We start from the raw sequence: 20,290 nt of genomic DNA on the forward strand, positions 1-20,290 counted from the left end.
CTGACTACCGGAGAGGCACAGAGCATCCAGCAGTCACTGGTCCCAACCTCATCTAAGCCTGAACTTCATCCTTGCCTAAAGATAAATGGAGCCTGAGCAGCACTGACTAGAGGCAGTCTTCAGGACTCATGGGTTTGCTGGCTTACCCAATGAGTTGATTTCCTTCCCAAGTCAACAGAGGTGGGTTCCTAATGGCAGCTGTAAAGAGAGTTTGCCTAGTTCTTGCCTCACACCCACAAGAGAAAAACAAACAAACAAACAAACAAACAAAAGGAAATACTGACTTTTTAAAAAAGGGGTTTCCAAAGAGTGATTAGACCCTGTTGATCACAGACGGACTCTTAGTCACCAATTCTACAGGTGAGGAAAACACTTTTGCAGAGGGCACCGGACGGAGGCTGGTTAGCCTCGGGGCAGGGCTGGTATTTCAAACCAGGTGTGCCTTGTTCCCACTGTGAAGGTAGTTCCATTCTTTCAGAATACAACTCAAAAGTTGTTGTTTTTTTTTAATACCAGAGACAGTGCCCAGAGAGCCCTTATGGAGTTCACTGACAGTGTCTCAAGTTTATTAGAGCTGCTGACCACAGCTGTGAACCTCTGAATTCACTCATAACTGAACTCGGATACCCCAAGGAGATTCAACAATCAAAGTTCAAGGATAATGCCTCTAAGATTCCCGAGACCCACTTAAAGGTCACATGCTACCTTTCTATAGTTTCATCCGTTTGTATGTGTCCTTGCTGCCTGCCAGCCTGTCTTCCCCAACAGTGACTGATGGTGTATCTCTTCCCTTTGTACTTTCTTCATTTTGACTTGTGTTCAAATACAGAGGAATGACCTCTGGGTCAGAGGGGGCTTGGACACACAGGTTTAGCTTCACTTTGGCTCCAACCCCACTGCAGTCTCAACAGAGGTCTTAGAACGGTGGTACTGGGTGCTTTTTGTTCCCAAGGACAAGTCAAAAAGAATAAGAGGGAAAAGATTACTATAGCAACAGAATTTTAGAAGCCAGAGGGCAGATGAGTCAATATTTCATGGTTTAGCCAGCTGGAGAAAAACTGAATTGTAAGCTGGCCATTCTATGAGTAAGAACCATTGAGATTTAGCCAACAGGATCCCTAGTGGCTGGGCTTGGTGACTGGGCTTGGTGGCAGCAGGTGCCTTTGGAAGTGGAGATGAGGAAAACATGCTCTAATGAGATGGACTGAAAGGTTGTCACAGCAGCTATCAGATGCCCAGGTCCCCACCCTCCAGTGGGGCACTGCTCGTCATCCTGAACTGAAGACCTCGTTCCCGGACAAGCTGCCGAAGGTTCTAGATAAAGGCAGGTAGACAGCCCAGGAGACTTTTTTTTAAAAACATCTATCTATCTATCTATCTATCTATCTATCTATCTATCTATCTATCTATACAAATACACTGTAGCTTCAGACAAACCAGAAGAGGGCATCAGATCTCATTACGGGTTGTTGTGAGCCACCATGTAGTTGCTGGGATTTGAACTTAGGACCTCTGGAAGAACAGTCAGAGCTCTTAATCACGGAGCCATCTCTCCAGCCCCAACCCAGGAGACTTTTACAGGAAGAATGTAACCGAGAGATTACCCACTATGTCTGAACTGAAGAAAACCTGATGCTACTAACTGAAAGGAAACCGAGAAGGAACAGAAGGAAAAGCAATTCCAATTTACCAGGTCTCCAAAAGAAGTGACAACTGAAGGAGGTTGGAAAGATGGAGATGTGCGCATGAGCAGTGCAGACAGGAACAGTACCGTTCTCGTCTTCCACGGGACAGATGGCTTCTATGGCGAAGCATCACGGAAGAAACCATGTGCTCCTGCAGCATGGAGCTCGATTTTAAATTAAGCTCAACTCGGACAACATCCACGCCTCTAAGCTGTGCTACACCAGATACAAGCTGAACGTTCACTCTGAGTGCGAACTTCAAGTGTTCACACTCATGACGTCATTTAATTCTAATCAAGCTGATGTCCAGGAAGTAAGAGCTTTGAGCACGAGCCACTAACTTGAATGGCTTCCTGATGGTATGAATTACAGAACCTGAAGCTCATGGCGCCTTTATTCCTAGAAGACACACACCATGCTAAGACAGTTTAAATAACCCAGTCTTTTCCCAGGATTCCTGTTTTGTGGTGAATACGCTTGGTCTTTTAGTAACAGTTAGTTAATTTCATCCTACCCCAGTTTTACTTAGAAAGTTTCAAAAAATATCTTGGCCTCATTCGTCAATCCAGACTCAGCTAGTCCAGTCAAACTCAGGCGCTGTCATTTATAAAATCACCAAGCAATTATAATACACACCCAGTGCTGAACTGGTCTCTGTATTTAAGAAGATATTTTTAGGAATTGTTACACATAGCAAGGTGGGCAGGAGATAAACAAAGGAGAAATCTGAATTGCTAAAAATGGTTGAAGGACTTCTAAGAAAAATGAATAGTTCGACCAGGTGCTTCTTGGCATACAATGAGGTTACTCCTCCAAAGCCCCAGCATAAGCTGAAAGTATCATGGGTAGAAAATATACTTACTACACCTTCTATAAAATCATAGTGTGGCCTAGCCTATCTCTACAACATATTCAGAGCACTGAGGAAGAGTGAGCAAAACCCTCTACCATACGGCATATTTTATAAAGTATTTAACACCGGTAGTTTGTTGACTCTTAAAGATTAAAAGCAATATGCTTTCTGGGCCAATCTTTGGTATCACTGACTAACTATCCTAAGCTGGGCAGCATTGCAACTTGAACTCCTAGAGGACTGGCTTCTTGATCCTCTGAGCAGGTCTACTTCAGAAGGCCAAGTGGAGGTTTTTGGTGGGACCATCAACAGGCTTCTGAGAGGAAAGAGGGAGGAGATGAGGACCTAGTGAGGAGAGCAAGAATTAGAAACTGGGCTGTCTGCAAGCTGCTCCTTGAAAGGGGTGAGGGATGGCTTTTGTGATCCTGAAAGCACAGAGCAAGAATCTCAGTGAGACAAAGCACACGTGGATGGGGCCTGTGGTCACTCATGGTCAGGTCCTGGGCCCCATAGTCTGATATCTTTTTCTTATCCAATCCTGGTTTTCTTTGTGTTTTAACTATCAACCTATTTATACAATTTACATAAAATTCAAGGTAAACTGAGCCTAACCTCAACCCTTCACCAGAGTGAAGCCTACTGCTAACAGACTGGGCACAGCTTACTGCTTCGTCCAGGTACTAGGTCACAATGGCCTGTTTCCATCAGTCATTTACTGACTTGAGAACAGTAGGGAATTTAGTGTATTTAAAACTAACAACTAAAAAGTACAAAAAGTTGTAACTAGGACCCAAGCATCCGTCAAATTTTTAAAAACTCACTCTGTCACTATCATGAAGCTCTAATAATAGCAACTTCAGAATCCAATAATTATAACAAATAAAACTGTCTAAGATTTAAAATGTGAGTCAGAGATGGTCAACATTGAGAAAATAAGTCAGCAAAATGTTTTGATTTGTTTTTTAACCACTGCTCCTTTATTGGTTAGTGGGATACAGCCCATTAGAACACACGGCATGCATCTGGGGAGAGCGACTGTGCACTGCAGCCACTGGTAGCCCTGCTGAGTCGGCAAGGCCGCGCAGATGGCACCCAAGGACCAGGCAGGGATGACGTAGCTGTCTACGGTGGCTAAGATTCAGGTGCAAAGTCTTTGCAAACAGATTTACTTTTGTTACTCAGGAATTACATCAAAGAGGGAAGCCCCATCTGCCCGCTCTTAAACTAAAGGCTAACGGGGTTGGAATCATTTGAATAACCCACCATCCGATCATATTCTTTGCAAATTATAATCCATTTCCCCTTCATTCATTTTCCCTGTCAACTCATACCCCTCAGAATTATGAACACTATATGAATAAGGAAAAGACTAACAGTGAATGTAAAGGGCTACATATTCGACTCCAGTATCTTTTATATCAAGCAGCCAATTTCTCTTTTAGATGCTTGAATTCGAGAATCCCAGTGACACTTAAAAGGACAAAAAGGTGGAATTACTGGATGTCAGACCATAATTGAAAACTGTATAATCATGTATGGTTTATTTAATACAATGATTGTAACCTACAGCACAATAAAATATCTCCATACTAAAGAGTGACATGACATATATTTCCTCAAAATTTTGTAATGAGTATATTTATTAAAGGAGCATCAATGTCACTTGATGTTCAAGTGATACCTACTGCTTTTTCTGATAATGGGAAAGTCAGGAGAAAGCTACTACCCCCAACAGGAAGTCAAGGGATGATTTGGGCGTTTGTTCTTTTGCAGAGGCAGTCTTAACTTTTCATCTCCTTCGTGCTCAGGGCCCCGTGGCTATGGCCTGCAGCGCTGGAGAAATCGAGGGTACAGGCACACGTCTCGGATGTGATACCTGTTCAGAATCCAGCTAAGAAATCGTTCCAAGCCCAAGCCATACCCTCCATGAGGACAGGTGCCATATTTTCTCTGTTAAATGAATGAGAGAAAGAGTGCTTATTTTAAAACTGTATCTAATCACATTAAAATTATTACTATGATGCGCTAACTTTCCACACTGTAACAGTTAGCTCATTGTAGTAATAATTCAACACAATCCATTCGCCGTCATAAACCATGCAGAGAGGAATAGTTCAGTGAACCATCTGAAAGGAAGAGATTCCACCTTTCAAACTAATTGCCTTGAATTTTCAGAAGAAAGTGAGGAACAGTATTAGAAGCTGGTCGGACCTAATAATTTATTTTTTTTCAAAACTGCAGCAGGAGCTAGCAAGGTAGCTCAGCAGTTAAGAGAACTGGCTGTCCAGAGGGCTTGCTGAATCCCAGCATCCACATGGTAGTTCAATACTATCTGTAGGAGTGGTTCCAGATCTTAAGCCCTCTTCTGGCCTCTAGGGGCACTGCATGTGAAACAAACATGCATTCACATCAAAACAAAAACAAAAACAAACTGTAGCAGATACAGAGCTTTACAAATGAAACTGACGTATAACTGGGGTAAAGACAAAAATGGCAATATCCCAATGCTACATGAAGCACACAGAGCTTGTCTGAATACCTGGGATTCTGTCCTCCTAAACCTTAAACTATTGCTTTTACCTGATCTGTATACCAGTAGTAAGGAGCGGGGTCAATCCCTTCCCTCTTATAGCCTTCGAGAATCTCCTCACAGTCCCAGGAGCGCATCGAGCCGCCTACAATCTCACCAACGTTGGGCATCAACACGTCCACCTTGAAACAGTAAGTTGAAAAACCCACAATTACCACCACTCTACCAGACACAACTGCGAGGCTTTAGGGAAATTGCATATCATATCAAGCTGCTAACTTGAAAGGAAGCCGTGTGACTATGCAAAGTTCAAGTAGTACTCATGTTCTTTAACGGAACATGTCAACTGTTACCAGGGAAAGGATTGTCGCTTTAATTACTGTCATTCTAGATTCATGAATTACTTGCCACGAGCTATATCTTATCCCAAAGGACAGTTCCCAGACCCTTAAAAAGCAAATTTTCTAATACTCATGGAATCACAAACTGACAGATTCAGTAAGTCGAGGATCCTCAGGACAGCGCTGCATATAGAAAGACTTGATCTCCACAGGAAAGCGACACAGCAGGATTGGTTCATTAATGGTGTCTGTCATCAGTCTCTCAGGCGCTTCGGGAATATCCTGAGGTTAAACCAGATTTCATTAACATTTGAAACTGCGAAAAGAAAGCAGCTTTTTACCCTTCAGTCAGTTCCTATAATATACTAGAGAATGCAAAAGGACCTAGACCCATGCACATGTATATAGGAACAATTTATTTAAAAAAGAAATAAAACCTACTGTGGCTATCAAATAAGCTATAGCAGGATCACCCTTTAACCCAGCCCATGTGGTGTGCTGAGTGCTGCTATGGAGTGAGCCCACTGCCCAGACACCTAAGTGATGACTGGATACTGCTCTGACTCTTGGTCAGCGGCCAGACTCGCAAGCAAAAGGCAATCAGGGTGTGCTCCAGAATGTGACTGATCTGTAGAGCACCAATGACACTCATCTTTAAACTGTTACCTAAACCCCTGTCCTGTCAAAATAAATCACTTATCCAATGGTAGGAGCAGTCATAAAGTAAACAGCCAAGGTCAAGTTTGTGTTATCACACCTGCAACAATAGCCAGGAAACATAAGACGACGAATCAAGCTAAATTAGTCTCTCTCAGAACACATCCCTCCAGAAACTGTATTCAAACCAGAACTCAAAACTCCTGTGCCAGTGAAAGCTGACTGCAAACTGGACAGGACTCACTGATTGTATAAGGGCCGAAACAGAGCTGGGCAGTCACTGGCTCTGCTCCCTGAAGGTCTGGAGAGATGGGATGCAGTGGGGAACAGTCTTGACTTCTTAGGTTGGATCTGTCTCCCACGCTGGGGCTCTGTGTGAGATGAACGCACACCTGGGAAAGCCTGCAGACGACTCACTCGCTCTAGAGCCCTGTGCTATGGGAGGGAGGAATGCACGATTCACACCAACATGCACTGAGAGCTTCCTGTGTGCGCTACCAGCCCTCAGCTGGAGGGAGAAGGTGTCACTTCATGGTAGACATGAGGACAGCTGGGTCACTAGCCTTCAGTTACATAGCTAGCTCAGAGAGAAAACCCACCTAAGGCAGGGACACATTTGGGCTCTATAGCTGAGGATCGTTTCACTCACACTAAGTACTTTAAAACTTCAGTTCAGAATTAGGCTACACATCATAAACTGAATTTACAAGACAGCAAGGGCGATGTGTGGAGAGGAGACATCATTTGTTCTCAACAGCAATCACTTCCAAAGCCAAAGCAAAGCTCTGTGGGGCAGCAGCCACTCATGGCTCCCCTGGGCAGGCACACACACACACACACACACACAGGGCGACAGTGAGGCTGGAGTGGCTGTTGGGTCACAGCCCTGGAGGCTTATGAAAGACTTGGCTGAGGAATGATTATGATCGGTAAGGAAAAAAGGTGCTGTGCGAAAGAAGGAACTCAAATATTCTGAAAAAGACCCTGTTCTAAAGTACACTCTATCATGAACTTCAGTAGTTTCTGCTACTATTATTGACTTGAGGACAAGCAGAGACATCCAGCATCAGGAAGTGGCCACAGCCAGCAACCTGCTCAAGCACGCAAGCCCCTCAGAAGCAATGAGAAAGCGACACGTACATCTCCAAACTCGTAGAAAGTCCCGTCTTCTTTCTTTACATCGTGCTCCTTCAGCCACTCAATAGCATCCGAATAGTTCATCCTGCGGAAAGGCCGCTTGGGGGGTTTAAAGTTCTAGAGTGAAAAGAAAAGAGCGAAACTGTATAAAAAGAAATATCCAGCCTTAAAATGCCTGGGAAGAAATGAAAGGGGGAGGGGGCTGGAGAAATGGCTCAGTGGTTGAGTATGGGCTGCTCGTCCAGAGGCCTCAGGATCAACTGTCAGCCTCGACACAGCAGCTTATAGCCAGCTCTAACTCTAGTTCCAGGGGATCCAGCACCTTCTTCTGGCTTTCAGAGACACGACATGCACCTGCTGCACAGACATACATCAGGCAAAATACCCATCCGGATATAAGTATAAATATATGTAATATAAGATAAAAATGCAAGCAGGGGATGGGAGCAGACCCTGGAGAGATGGCTCAGTAGGTGGACCAAGGCTGGAGGTGGGAGGAGACCCAACTCCACAAAGTTGTTCTCTGCCTTCCACCTGCACCGCTACACGCACAGAAACAAGAGACTCTTTAACCTAGAAAACAGTTCTGCAGACAGATTACTACTAGGGATGAGTATTTCAGATGCAGAAACACTTATGAACTAGCTGCCTCTTCTATAAGCTAAAATACAGTCACTGGCAATTTACCAGTATTAAATATTCAAAACATTATTCACTTAGTTCACCGAGTCTACAAGAATAGAGTGATGCTGTCTTCCCCAAAGACTGGGATCGTTTCATTTGGAGACAACACTACACCTACCGGGTTGAGCTCATACACTATGCTTGCCACTGGTGACTTCAAGACTCTGTCCACCACATCACACACTAGGTCCTCTAAACGGTTCAGGAGGTCCTCGAAGGTCAGGAAAGGACACTCAGCTTCCACGTGAGTGAACCTGAAGAACAGACACAGCTGAGTGCGCTCCTATTTTACACAGACGCAAAGGTTTGAACCTCGGGGAACTGTCCAGAGTGAGTTGTGGGTATCTCACAAGCCTCACTGAAATCTCACAGGAAAATCAGAGAACAGATTTTAGCTGTGGCCTAAGGAATCAACTGCCTTTTCTTTCTGCTTTGGCAGGGTCTTATAGCCCAGCCTGGCCCTGAACATCTAATCCTCCTGCCTCTACTTCCCTGCCCCTACTTACCAGCATGTGCCACCAGGCCCACTTCTCTGTGATGCTGGGGACTTAACCCTTTATATGCTAAGCAGGCGCTCTACCAGCTGACCTCTACCCCCCCCCCCCCCCCCCAGCCCAAGGAGCCGATTTGGTAAGACAATTACATACTCAGCCAGGTGCCTTCGTGTCCTGGACTGTTCGGCCCTGTATGACTGGGCTATACAAAAAACATCTCCCAGGGCTGGAAGGCAGGTCTCCAGGTACAGCTGTGAGGACTGGGTCAAAAACGCTTCTTCCCCGAAATAGTCAAGCTTGAAGAGCGTGGCCCCACCTTCCACCTGCGTCTGCACCAGTGTTGGCGTGGTAACCTGTTAAGGTGAGAAGGAGCAAACAAGTCTGCTGCGGCCATCACTTCCGAACAGCACGGGGAACATTTGCAAAAGGTGACCTGCAGCAGGCAGGCAGGCACTTACCTCACAGTACCCCCTGTCGAAGAAGTGGTCCCGGAAACACCTGGTGATCATGGAGCGCGCTTTCAGGATTTTGGACATGTTCTCTCCCCGGATCATCATGTGCCGGTTGTTGAGCTGGACATCCACATCAGACTCCTCGTTGATGAGGTTATCAGCTCCTCCAGCCGGGGCCAGCCCCACCAGTTCCCAGAAGTCACAGCTCAGCTCATGGCCTCCTGGAGCCTACATGTGGAAAAAGCAGAAGAGAAAAGCAGAGAGAGTGAGAAAGACACTAAAAATTAACAGCACTGAAGATGTTAGAGCCAAGGTTTTAGAACGGTGTTAATTTAAGAACATTGTTAGTAGCCTTAGTCTCCAGAATTAGAGACCCAATAACTCAGCAGTAACTATAATTTTGCAGTGAATACTTCTTTCCATGAAAAAATACACATGCATTTTGTAAATTAAAAAGGCTGTGGTAGTCTGAATATGCTTGGCCCATGGGACGTGGCACTAGTAGGAGGTATGGCCTTGTTTGAAATGTGTCCTTGTAGGGGTGGGCTCTGAGGTCCTATGATCAGACTCCTCTACCCAGTGCCCGTTCTCCTGGCTGCCTGGGGAAGAGAGTCCTCTTCTGCTGCTTGCAAACCAAGATGTAGAACTCTCAGCTTCTCCAGCATCATGTCTGCCTGCATGCTGCCACTTCCCACCATGATAATGGAATGAACCTCTAAAAATGTAAGCCAGCCCCAATTAAATGTTGTCCTTTATAAGAGTTGCCTTGGTCATGGTGTCTCTTCACGTAGGGCAAACCCTAACTAAGACAAAGGCATATACTAAGAATTATATAACTAATTCCAGGACCTATTTTTCTAGCATTTCTCTAAAGAGTTAGTTAACACACTTCTCTATATTTAAAACTTAAACATGGAGCTTAAAAGCTAGTTCAGCAGCTAAGAGTGCATACTACCCATTCAAAGGACCCGAGTCCAGTTTCCGGCACCCACAGGGTGGCTCACAATTACCTTTAAAACCAGCTCCATGGCATCTGATGCCTCTGGTTTCTGAGGGCATCTGTACTTGTGTGCACATAACATATACCAACACACATATACACAAATGAAGTAAAAAAAAAATAATCTTACATTTAAATGGAAAAAGTTTTCTAAAAGCAATTATCTATTTAGAAAAAAATAATCAGAATTTTCCCTATTGACTCTATGGTAAGTTATTTATTCTAAAAGCCTCTCACTCATGGAGCATGTAATTATCTTGTTGCCAGCGGGACAGCAAGTAACACCATGACAACCACTGCATTTGTAATCGCAGTACTTCAAGAAAGCTCAGTGAACACACACTCATGTCTACTGCAGGGCAGGCTTTTACATGAATGCTGTACTAGGAGTACTTGCTCCCTCTAGTGGTTAATAGGCTACACTTACAGGGTTGTTTCCTAAGCAACAGTTACAACCTCAGTAGCTATTTGAACTGTAATTAGCAACATGTAAATGTTATTAGAATAGATTACCTGCTCTTGGCTAAAGCAAAAATATATTCCAATGTTCAGTCCCCCCTCCCTTTCTTTCTTTCTAAGAAACTACCAATTCCTGTTCAAAAAGTTTCAGTTTAGTCTAGTGTTTTCTAAAATTCTCAGAGTTTAAACAGGGTTGGCCCCATAGACTCATGTGTTTGAATCCTTGGCTCCTGGGCAGTGGCACTGTAAGGAGGTGTGGCCTTGTGTCACTGTGGGGGTGGGCTTTGAGGTCTCTATGCTCAAGAAGCTCTGCTCAGTGTGGCATGGCTGCCTATGGAATTCAGTCCCTTTCTGCTGCCTGTGGATCAAGATGTAGAACTCTCAGATCCTCCAGCACCATGTCTGCCTGCACACTGCCATGCTTCCTGCCATAATAATGGACCGAACCTCTGAAACTGTGAGCCAGCCCCAAGTAAATGTTTCCTTTATAAGAGCTGCCTTGGCCATGGTGTCTCTCCACAGCAACGAAATCCTAAGTAAGACAGTGGGCTGGCTGCTAGTGATCACGTGACTGGGTTGGTTGCAGAAGCCAGTTCAGCCCCATCCAAATCTACTGAATGCATTCTCTCACTTGGATGTGTTAGTTGTGTCATGGTAAGTCACAGCAAGAGCTACATCACTAAAAGCAGCCTCTCTATCTTGAAATTCCCAACCTCCAGAACTACAAGAAAAATGCCGTGAATTTCCTAGTCCGTGAGATGCTGTTAGAGCTGCAAAAGGCAGAGTAAGATAAAAACATACAGTGTACATATTCTACTGGATGTAGTAGGTTGACTTTATAGTATTTGACACTTGTGTATTTATAGGACAACACCAAATGTACCACTACAGACACTGGGGAACAAACTGTTAAACACCGATCACTTTACCCCATGAGTTCAGCTCACTTACCTGTTTGCCCTTCGGAGTTAGGTTTAGTGTTCCGTACACCGCCACACTACTCTCGGTGGACAGGACTACTCCATTGTAACACTGACACTGTGAAAAGGTCAAAGTTCATATTAGCCTACCGAGGTTGATTTGAAATATTCTAGTTAAGGTAAAGTAATTGTTTACAAACAAGTTAATTTTGGTTTGGTTTTCTATTGCAGAGAGAAAGGGTCTCATATAGCCCTGCTAACCTTGAACTTCTGATGCTCCTGCCTCTTAGAGAAAGTGCTGGGATTGATTATAGGCTGTGCTACCTTGGTTCACCACTGATTTCTAAAATGAGAGAGAGACAGAGAGAGAGAGAGAGAGAGACAGAGAGACAGAGAGAGACAGAGACAGAGAGACAGAGAGACAGAGAGAGAGAGAGAGAGAGAGAGAGAGCGCACACAAGCTAGCTATCCTTGAAGAAGGCATTAAGCCAGTGTAGCCATGCACCACACAGTATTCCTGTTAGCGATGGAGCACGTTTGTATGCCCTAGTGATGTGATAGCTAAGTTAAGCACCCTAATATGTGCTCAGTGAGATAGCTTACCAATGTACCTGTTGGACTGTGGTGCTATCAGTCAACACATATAGCTGTATAAAAGCATATTTGTCCTCTTTACATGAACACAAAAGGTAAAGGGCACTAGCCCCACTACAGATTCCCACAGTCCATCTTTGACTTAAACAGACAGAGCTTCTATACACTATGATGACAAGTACATGCTGAAGTCATTACAGCCAGCGGTGGTGGTGCACGCCTGTAATCCCAGCACTCGGGAGGCAGAGGCAGGCGGATTTCTGAGTTCGAGGCCAGCATGGTCTACAAAATGAGTTCTAGGGCAGCCAGGGCTATACAGGGAAACCCTGTCTCGAAAAACAAAACAAAATAAAGTCATTACAAGAAAAGAGAAGAGCAACTTGACAATAGTGGGATAAGGCTGCTTACACTCATAGCTACTGATTACAGAAACGCAAGTGGGTGTCATGTGCCTCCTGACATAACCAGAGGAACAGTAGTTGTGTAGTTGTAGTTGTGTGAAGGAAATAAAAATCTAATACTATCAGACATGACGTCCATTTGTAAAAGCAGTGCAAGCAGAAGCACGCTGAGTGAGACAGGCAGGGCCAACCAATCTCACACAAAGTAATGTTGCTGGGTTTTCCTCCCACAAAAAACTGGGGAGCAGAGGTAAGACACTGTTGTGAATATGACATCCAGGGAAACAAACCAGGATCCACCATAAACTGGCTCTCTACACTGCTCTAAGATTTTATGTTTCAGAAAATTTCTATAATAAAAGTTTCCCCTCTAGCTTTTCTAAGGTATAATCAAAACGTTTTACATTTGTGATATACAATGGTTTTGCTACAGGTATCCAGTTAGCACAGTAAAAATGTAAAATATGTACATAGCTCCTAAAACTCAAAATTTACAATTATGGGCCCTATTAAATACAATCTTACAGACATATTTAAGATAAAATACCTACCAAGTCATCTGACAAGACACACTGAAGATAACCCGTACCATCTCGCAACACCAAAAACATCAAATTCTTTCCTAGAAATGAGAAACAAATTCAGCCAGTCCCAAGGACTCCAGAGCACTTCATAACCCACCCTCCACACGCAGCTCCAAGGTTAAGCAGCAGCAGTTCAAACCTCTCCATCTGAAGGGCCCCCAAGCCTACTGTTTATGTACTGTACGCTCTAATCGTACACAGTCTTTGCCATCCACATGACCGTGGGACAGTCAGTCAGCTCTGAACTGAGGCAGACGCTGTCATATTTACTCTGAATCCCTAGTGCTGAGCACTCAGAAGGGGCATAAAGATGTGAAGACACGCACTCACTTATATCCCATTTATTCTTATGAAAGATGCGATAAGCACGTATAGTAAAGTAATAAAGTAATAAAAAGGGGAAAAATGCCAGGGTGAAGGTAATTATAAAGATGGAAACTCAGGTGTCATGATGGGGAGACAGCTATGGTTAAAGTGCTTGTCACGCAGGCACTAGGAGCAGATTTCAGATCTCCAGAACCCAGGCAAACCGCAGGCCAGGGGGCGTGGTGGCCCCTGTAATCCCAGCCTTAGGAGATGGGAGCCGCCCAGAGCAAGCTGGTTAGCTAGACCAGTCACATAGCAAGGAGCTCTGGGTTCCAGTGAGAGACCCTGCCTCAACCAGATACAGTGGAAGATAAATCCTGGATAACTTCAGACATCGGTCTCGGGCCTCCACGTGCATATGCCTCCATATATCTACCACATACATTCAAACATGCATTCTCCCACACCATACACGGGAGGGCAGGGGGCCAACTAGGATGCTAATGTAAAAAATAAAATAAAAACCGAGCACACAAAACCCCTGTGACCTTACTCTAGATGAGGATCTGTCCCTCTAAGACATGTCCCTGTTTCTCATTACATAATTAAAATTCAGTTTGCGGATAATGTACTTATTTTATTATACACCTCCTGATCACTGTGGTTTCTAACAGGGGAAGTAACGTCTAAGTTTCAAACTTTCACAGTTATGTGGCACAGGAACAAATATAGGCTATCAATTATCACACCCCTTAAAAAGACAGTACACCAAGAACCCAAATCAACGTGAAGGAATGTTTCTATGTCTTCTTCAGCTAAAACCAGGATTATTGAAGACTGTAAAGAGGAAAGAAAAGCCACCCACTCACCTTGCCTGCGTAACCTGTGGACCCAGCCAAACACCTTCACTCTCTGGCCTCTGTATCCTTCTAATGCACTAATCTTTACCTGTCAAATTTAAATGAAAACTACTTGAAACATGTCATTATTACAGGCCAACGTTTTCACCAATATTCCATAGTCAAATGTCAGAAACAACCACTGCTGGGTATATGGCAGACATACTTAATGCCAGTATGTGTAAGGCAAGGCCAGGCAGGATTCAATGAATTCTGGGCCAGTCGGGTGTACATTTCTCTCAAACAACAACCAAACAACCAGTAACAACAAAAAACTAAACCAAACAAGAAAACCCCCACCATCACAATAATCAGTAAAAAACAAAACAAAAACAAAAACCACCAACCCACCCCCCTGAAAAAAAAAAAAAAATCACAAAACAAAATTGGGGGGAGTTCAGAATCACACACCTTACTGTGCTGAATTTAAAAAAAGAGAGAAAAGAAAAAGTCCTTTACCATTAGTGCAAAATTGGCAATGAGAGATACCTAAAACTATCTTAGAAACTGTTACAGAAAATCAGTTAATAAGTGAATCCAGGTTGTCACAAGAGATGTGCCTGTCACCCACACTAGCAACAATCCCAGCCTCACAGTTCTAAACACCCAGACACCAGAAACCTAAACAGAGAGGACAATGCTGCGAAGAGGAACTGGGTGACGTGGGGAAGTAGCTTAAGCTGACAGACACTTTGCCAGCAGGCGAACATTACTGGAGCCCAAGCCTCACTCACCGCTGAGTCAGCAGTCTGCTTAGGTTCCAAAATAGATAGATAGATAGATAAATAAATAAAATAAACACAAGAGCAAACCTCCTTTCAAAGAATCATAAATGTCTCTGAAGTATTTGCAAAACTTTGTGAAAATTCTACCTTTTGACTTTTGAGTGAAAAAACAGATTCTAGAGAAGACATAATCATTTGCCTCAAACTACCCAGCACAGCCAGACGGCAGCCATCATCTACTGCTGGTCAGTAGGAGCAGAATCTACCACTCATCAGGTAATGTCTAAGCCAGACGGCGGCCATCATCTACTGCTGGTCAGTAGGAGCAGAATCTACCACTCATCAGGTAATGTCTAAGCCAGACGGCAGCCGTCATCTACTGCTGGTCAGTAGGAGCAGAATCTACCACTCATCAGGTAATGTCTAAACTTCAGGACCAAACTGAACCTCTCTCAGCCCTCAGGACACTGTCTGTCTCCTCCTCCTAAGAAGGAAGACAGAACAACAGAACTTGTGGGTTGCAACCCACAAGTAGTGCAGTTACAGCCGAGCCCACAACACCAGGAAGGACAGATACTCACACAGGCCGGCTCTGGCAGGCTCGGGTCATTTTTAATGATAATTTTTTTTGCTTCCTCCAGGTTCTTTTCCCTTCGTAAGTTATCTTCTGCCTAATTTTAAAAATAACAGAATTGGTAAATACAGTTCTGGGTGTTGTAACTCTAAAAATGGGTAGTGGCAAATTCATCAGTCACCTCTTTCTTCTCCCTAGAGTCGTTCTTCATCTGTTCTCTGTGCCACATCTTTTTAATGTTCTTCATCTGTGACTTAGAAATAACATCCCACCTCTACAGAGAGAGCACAAAGATATGTGTTATCTTCAATACCTCTAGGTGCTCAGAAAAATGTATTTTTCACAAAACACAATCTCGAGAAGGTTCTGGTGCACCCTACCTCATTTTCCTTTTGTGAATCCACATAAATGGTGGGAAATGGCTCTTTTCCAACTGTCATCAAAGCCTTGGGGAGGGGAAGAGAGAAAACATTCCAATATTATACAATTCTTAGTAACCAAAATCACACCTGGATTATGAATCTGAACATTACCAAGAGCCTAGCAGGAAACATCAGGAGCCAAGAGGCAAAAACCATGTCAGCAGGATGACTCACTGAGCCTCAAACTGCAGGAGTTTGCTCTCAGGACATCATCACAGGTCACGCTACTGAAAATCCCAACCAGTTTAGCTACAGGAAGCAGCCCCTACCTCCACCCCTGTCAGAGAAGATAGTCAAACGGTCATAGGGACCAGCACAGCTATGCCAACAACAGGCGAGAGGCAGCAGAAAGCAAAAACACTTTGCAAACACAGTCTGAAAAGTTAGAGACTTGTAAACGATCAAAGGCGGGACCTAAGATACGCAGGTCTGAAACTTTCAACAGAGTAAAAGCCAAGTTACACAGAAGACTAATCTCCATTTAATTTGAAAAATTCTCATGAGACTATTTTTTTCATCACTATTGGTTGCCATAGTTTGAATATGCTTTGCCCAAGGAGTGGCACTATTAGGTGTGGCCCTGCTGGAGTAGGTGTGTCACTGTGGGTGTGTAAGACGTTAATCCTAGATGCCTGGAAGTGAGTATTCTGCTAGCAGCCTTCAGATGAAAATACAGAACTCTCAGCTCTGCCTGCCTGGATGCTGCCATACTCCCACCTTGATGATAATGGACTGAACCTCTGAACTTGTAAGCCAGCCCCAATTAAATGTCCTTTATAAGATTTGCCTTGTCATGGTGTGTGTTCACAGCAGTAAAACCCTAACTAAGACATATTAGGCATTATAATTTGGTAATTTATAGATTGTGTGATTTAAGTTAGTGAATCTAATAAAATTTAGAAATGCTAGCTGTGCATTTATTGAGTAAGTGTGTGTGGTCAGAGGACACTAGGAAAATCAACTTTTTCCTCCCACCGCATGGGTCTGAACTCAGACTGTCAAAACCGGTAGCAATCGCCTTTACCCACTGAGCCATCTCATGAGCCCCAAAAGGCCAGCTTTTAAAATAGGGTCTCGAGCGCAAACCAGCCTTGCCCTTGCTGTGCAGCTGAGGATGACTTGAACTCCTGATCGTCCTCCCTGTCTTTACCTTCCAAGTGCTGGAGTTACGGGTCAAAGACAAAGATGAGTATCTTAGCGACCTTCAAGCACCGTCTGAAACTTTCTCCAGTTATTACATCAAACAGGAAAAGAAGTACCTTGTTCTCTCTGGCAATAAAATCTCAAGTTCATAAAGCCCGACCTTTGAGATCCGACCATCTAGTCTTTGCCTGTTTGAGCCCCGACTAGGGCTACTGTGCCTCTGTTCAATGAGCCATGCATCCTGACCTGTCTGGTTTCATTCCTCAGCTAAAGGCCAGAGGCCATAAAAAGTCAGTGGCTAGGGGGTTTAAACAGTTAGGCCAATGAGGAAACATTAACAAGATTTATTTAAGATTAGGTAAGAGCCCCCCTGCATACAAAACGACCACACACACTCACATACACATGCACGCACATGAGAAACAGTCATAAAAAGAACGAAGGGAGGAATGCCCAAATCCCTAAAAAATCTCCACCCATTCCCGGAGAAGACACGCACAGGCCCTACTGATGCCTTTATCCTTCTCCCTGAGGAGGAGCCCTCCAATCCCCAAGGCTCGAGAAGATGCTCTGCAAGTTTATCCCCCCACCTCTGCTATTCTTGACCCTTTTTTCCTTCACTGTTCCAAAACCCAAGGGAACAGAAACCCTGACCTTCTAGTGGAGCTTAGGTGGAGCTTAGTCCACTTCGTTATCTGCTGTAGAGCAGGAATGTGAATCTTCTGACAACACCAAGAGAATTCTCAATGGAAAGCCACCATGGGAGCATAGTCCTGCACCGTGTAAGGCCGATTCAGTCAATGATGGGCTGCATGTCCAACTCCGGCCTCATCAGGTGGTCAGTGTGGAGGGTCACCGTGACTGCCCACATTCTTTGTACAGACACACCATCTCCCACCAACACACAGCTGCACCTGTAGAGCCTTGGAATCCATTTCCTTCCTCGAACTGTACACCGATACTCATCTTTAAAGTCAGAGACCGGAAGAGCCTAACTACCCTTCCTCACAACTGAAGGGCACACCTTCAAACTGCAACATTCCTCTTCCGAAGGTCTCCACTGGTTTTGGAAAGTCACAGGAGATATATCAATTGAGAGAGACTTCCCTCCAAAGAGTTAAAAAACATATTAAAGCATGACCACGTGGCCTGACCTTAGTAGAAAACACTTCAAGGTTAGCAGGATTTGATGACTGGTACTGTCAAGCATCTAAAAACCAAGAATTGGCCAAATATGGATGCACAGAGAAAGGAGCGTCTCTTCCAAGGAGGGGCATTTAACCATCTCCCTTGTGGAGTAGCTATAGCCAGAGGACTCCAGCATTCCAGGTCAACATAGTCAATAAACACTATAGTGGGGACACCTTAACCTGATGCTGAATAGAAGGATTCCTGGGACATGTGTAACAGACTACTCAGAATGAGCTAACCTCGTATGATGTCCCGAGGCCCCCCAAATAACAGCACATTAATGAAGTGGCATTTTTTTCCCTTAGGCATTCAGACTCATGAGTCTGCTTTAAGAAGCTAGTCCATTGATGGGTTGCTCATATGTCAAGTTTTTGGGTCCCAAGGTCAAGATGGTATCTGTACTATGATAAAGCCATCAAGAGACTCACCCGGGGAAACCGGGTCAGTGTGATTCAGTGGGACTCCTATTGTGACAAGAACTGAAAAACAGACAACCCAACAGAGAAAAAAAGTCCAGAGATGAACACCTTGCAGTAAAGGAGAAAAGGAAAGAACTGGTATATATGTAAGTTTGGGCTTTGATCTACCACTATTAGATTTACATATGTGTCCACCCCCCTTACCTTCCCTTTTAGGGGTTCCTTTTCAAAACCTAATGTCTGAGACAAACCACTAGGTCAGGTAGATAGCTGCGTGGGTAAAGGTGACTGCTGCAAAGCAGGATGGCCTGAGTTTAGCTTGCTGCTCAGAATTCATATGGCGGAACAACAGAACAAACGGTACGAATTGTCCCCTGACTTCCATACCTGTGGCAGAGGCACACAAATAATGTGCGCCCCCCACCTCGCCCCGTGAACAAATGCAGTATTTTCCTTTCAAAGAAAGAATTAAATAAAATTCTTGACAAGTCATTCAATGTCAACACTCACTACTAAAATGCAGAGCAGCTATCCTGCGGAGATTACCTTCAGGCCCGTTTTAAATGGTTTCTCCTTGGTTCCATCCCCGGTTGCGTCATTTCCTTCTCGGTCAGAGACATAGAGCTCTGCTGGTTTTTTTTTTTTAAAAAACAAAATGAAAAGTTACTCGTCCCTCATCAGCAATGCTCAGACACTTAACAATGCAGCTGCTTTATCAATTTGCTCTCTTTGCAAACAGAAAAATCATCCCATCTGTAAAAACTCCCACAGTCCAAAAGAAGTCAACATATTTTCCCAGTCTCCATGTTTAAGTCTATCCCACCCCCTAACACAATGAATTGCAAATCTTACTTTCCTATATGATTTTTTTTTCATTATTTTAACCCATTCGCACTTCTCTCTACTTGGCTGCACAGCAACCAAGGCAGAGTTTTACAGTTCGTCCTAACTTTATTAGATGCTGTATCTTTAAAGTCGGAGTGACCTGGGGAGAATTTATCTAATCTTCCTGAGGTTACTTACTTCATCTATAAAATCAGGAAGACAATATACATCGTACAGAGCTGTACTGAGAATAAAACAGAACAAGCTGTGAGCCAGGCATCCCAGTAACAGTGCACTGAGAGCAAATGAAAATGCCAGTTCCCTGTGCTTTTCGAAACAAATCACAAACTCTGGGGTTAAGCCGCAGAGGGAGGGCCTCACAACTGTGACATCGCCTCGGTCACTTACATCTTTTTATTTTCATCGCTGCAGAACTCACGGAGAAACAAAAAAAAAAAAAACAAAAAACAAAAAAAAAAAAAAGAGGTTGTGCGGAAATTAATTAAAAGCCTTACATCATTCCCAGAAGAACGACTTAAGAATTGCACATCTGGGGCTTCACTAGGTCCCAGACCCTTGCAGCGCCCTAGCCTCGGCGGAATCACGAGACTTTCGCGGTGGGGCTGGGCTAGGGAGGCGGTGGCCGAGGGACGCACAGGGCTGGAGCAAAACCAGACCCCGACCACCGAGTCGGGTGTCCAGGTGGCCCAGGTCTGAGGGTCTGGGGCGAGCGACCAGGGCCCCACGAATATTTGAGAGTGCGCCTACGCCGCGCCAAGCACTAAGAGAAGTTCTAGAATTCGGCCGGAACCCTTCCGCCGAACCTCACTCACCAAGAACCATCTCTGCAGTCCCCCTGATCACCTCCGAGGACATCTACACTGCACCACCGCCGCCTGCTCACCCCAACGTGCACTGAAGGCTTCCTTGACTGAGGCGTTGCATCAGATCACCTAGAGCAGCGGTCGCGGATATGAGTCAGCGGAACGTCGGGC

General features: G+C 44.4%; 1 protein-coding gene across 2 annotated transcripts; it reads right to left on the reverse strand.

Annotated features, from left to right (window-relative positions):
• Positions 1 to 3,486: 3,486 nt before the first annotated feature.
• On the reverse strand, positions 3,487 to 20,266 carry Nars1 (asparaginyl-tRNA synthetase 1). 2 transcript variants are annotated; one of them, XM_021150756.3, is made up of 15 exons: positions 20,129 to 20,266; positions 19,017 to 19,096; positions 15,676 to 15,741; positions 15,477 to 15,569; positions 15,303 to 15,392; positions 13,967 to 14,045; positions 12,759 to 12,829; positions 11,244 to 11,330; positions 8,840 to 9,061; positions 8,535 to 8,734; positions 8,006 to 8,141; positions 7,207 to 7,320; positions 5,560 to 5,691; positions 5,119 to 5,250; positions 3,487 to 4,488 (listed from the first exon to the last, which is right to left on the reverse strand). In XM_021150756.3, exons 1-15 carry the CDS (start codon positions 20,169 to 20,171, stop codon positions 4,357 to 4,359), a joined length of 1,677 nt encoding a protein of 558 aa, XP_021006415.1. In that variant the 5' UTR covers positions 20,172 to 20,266; the 3' UTR covers positions 3,487 to 4,356. The 2 variants fall into 2 exon arrangements, with proteins under 2 accessions (XP_021006415.1, XP_021006414.1); XM_021150755.3 differs by having other exon boundaries at positions 19,017 to 19,099; positions 20,129 to 20,264.
• Positions 20,267 to 20,290: the final 24 nt, after the last annotated feature.

Source organism: Mus caroli, unplaced genomic scaffold (genome assembly GCF_978045245.1).
Source record: "Mus caroli unplaced genomic scaffold, Mus_caroli_1 scaffold_19, whole genome shotgun sequence".
NCBI classification, from domain to species: Eukaryota; Metazoa; Chordata; class Mammalia; order Rodentia; family Muridae; genus Mus; species Mus caroli.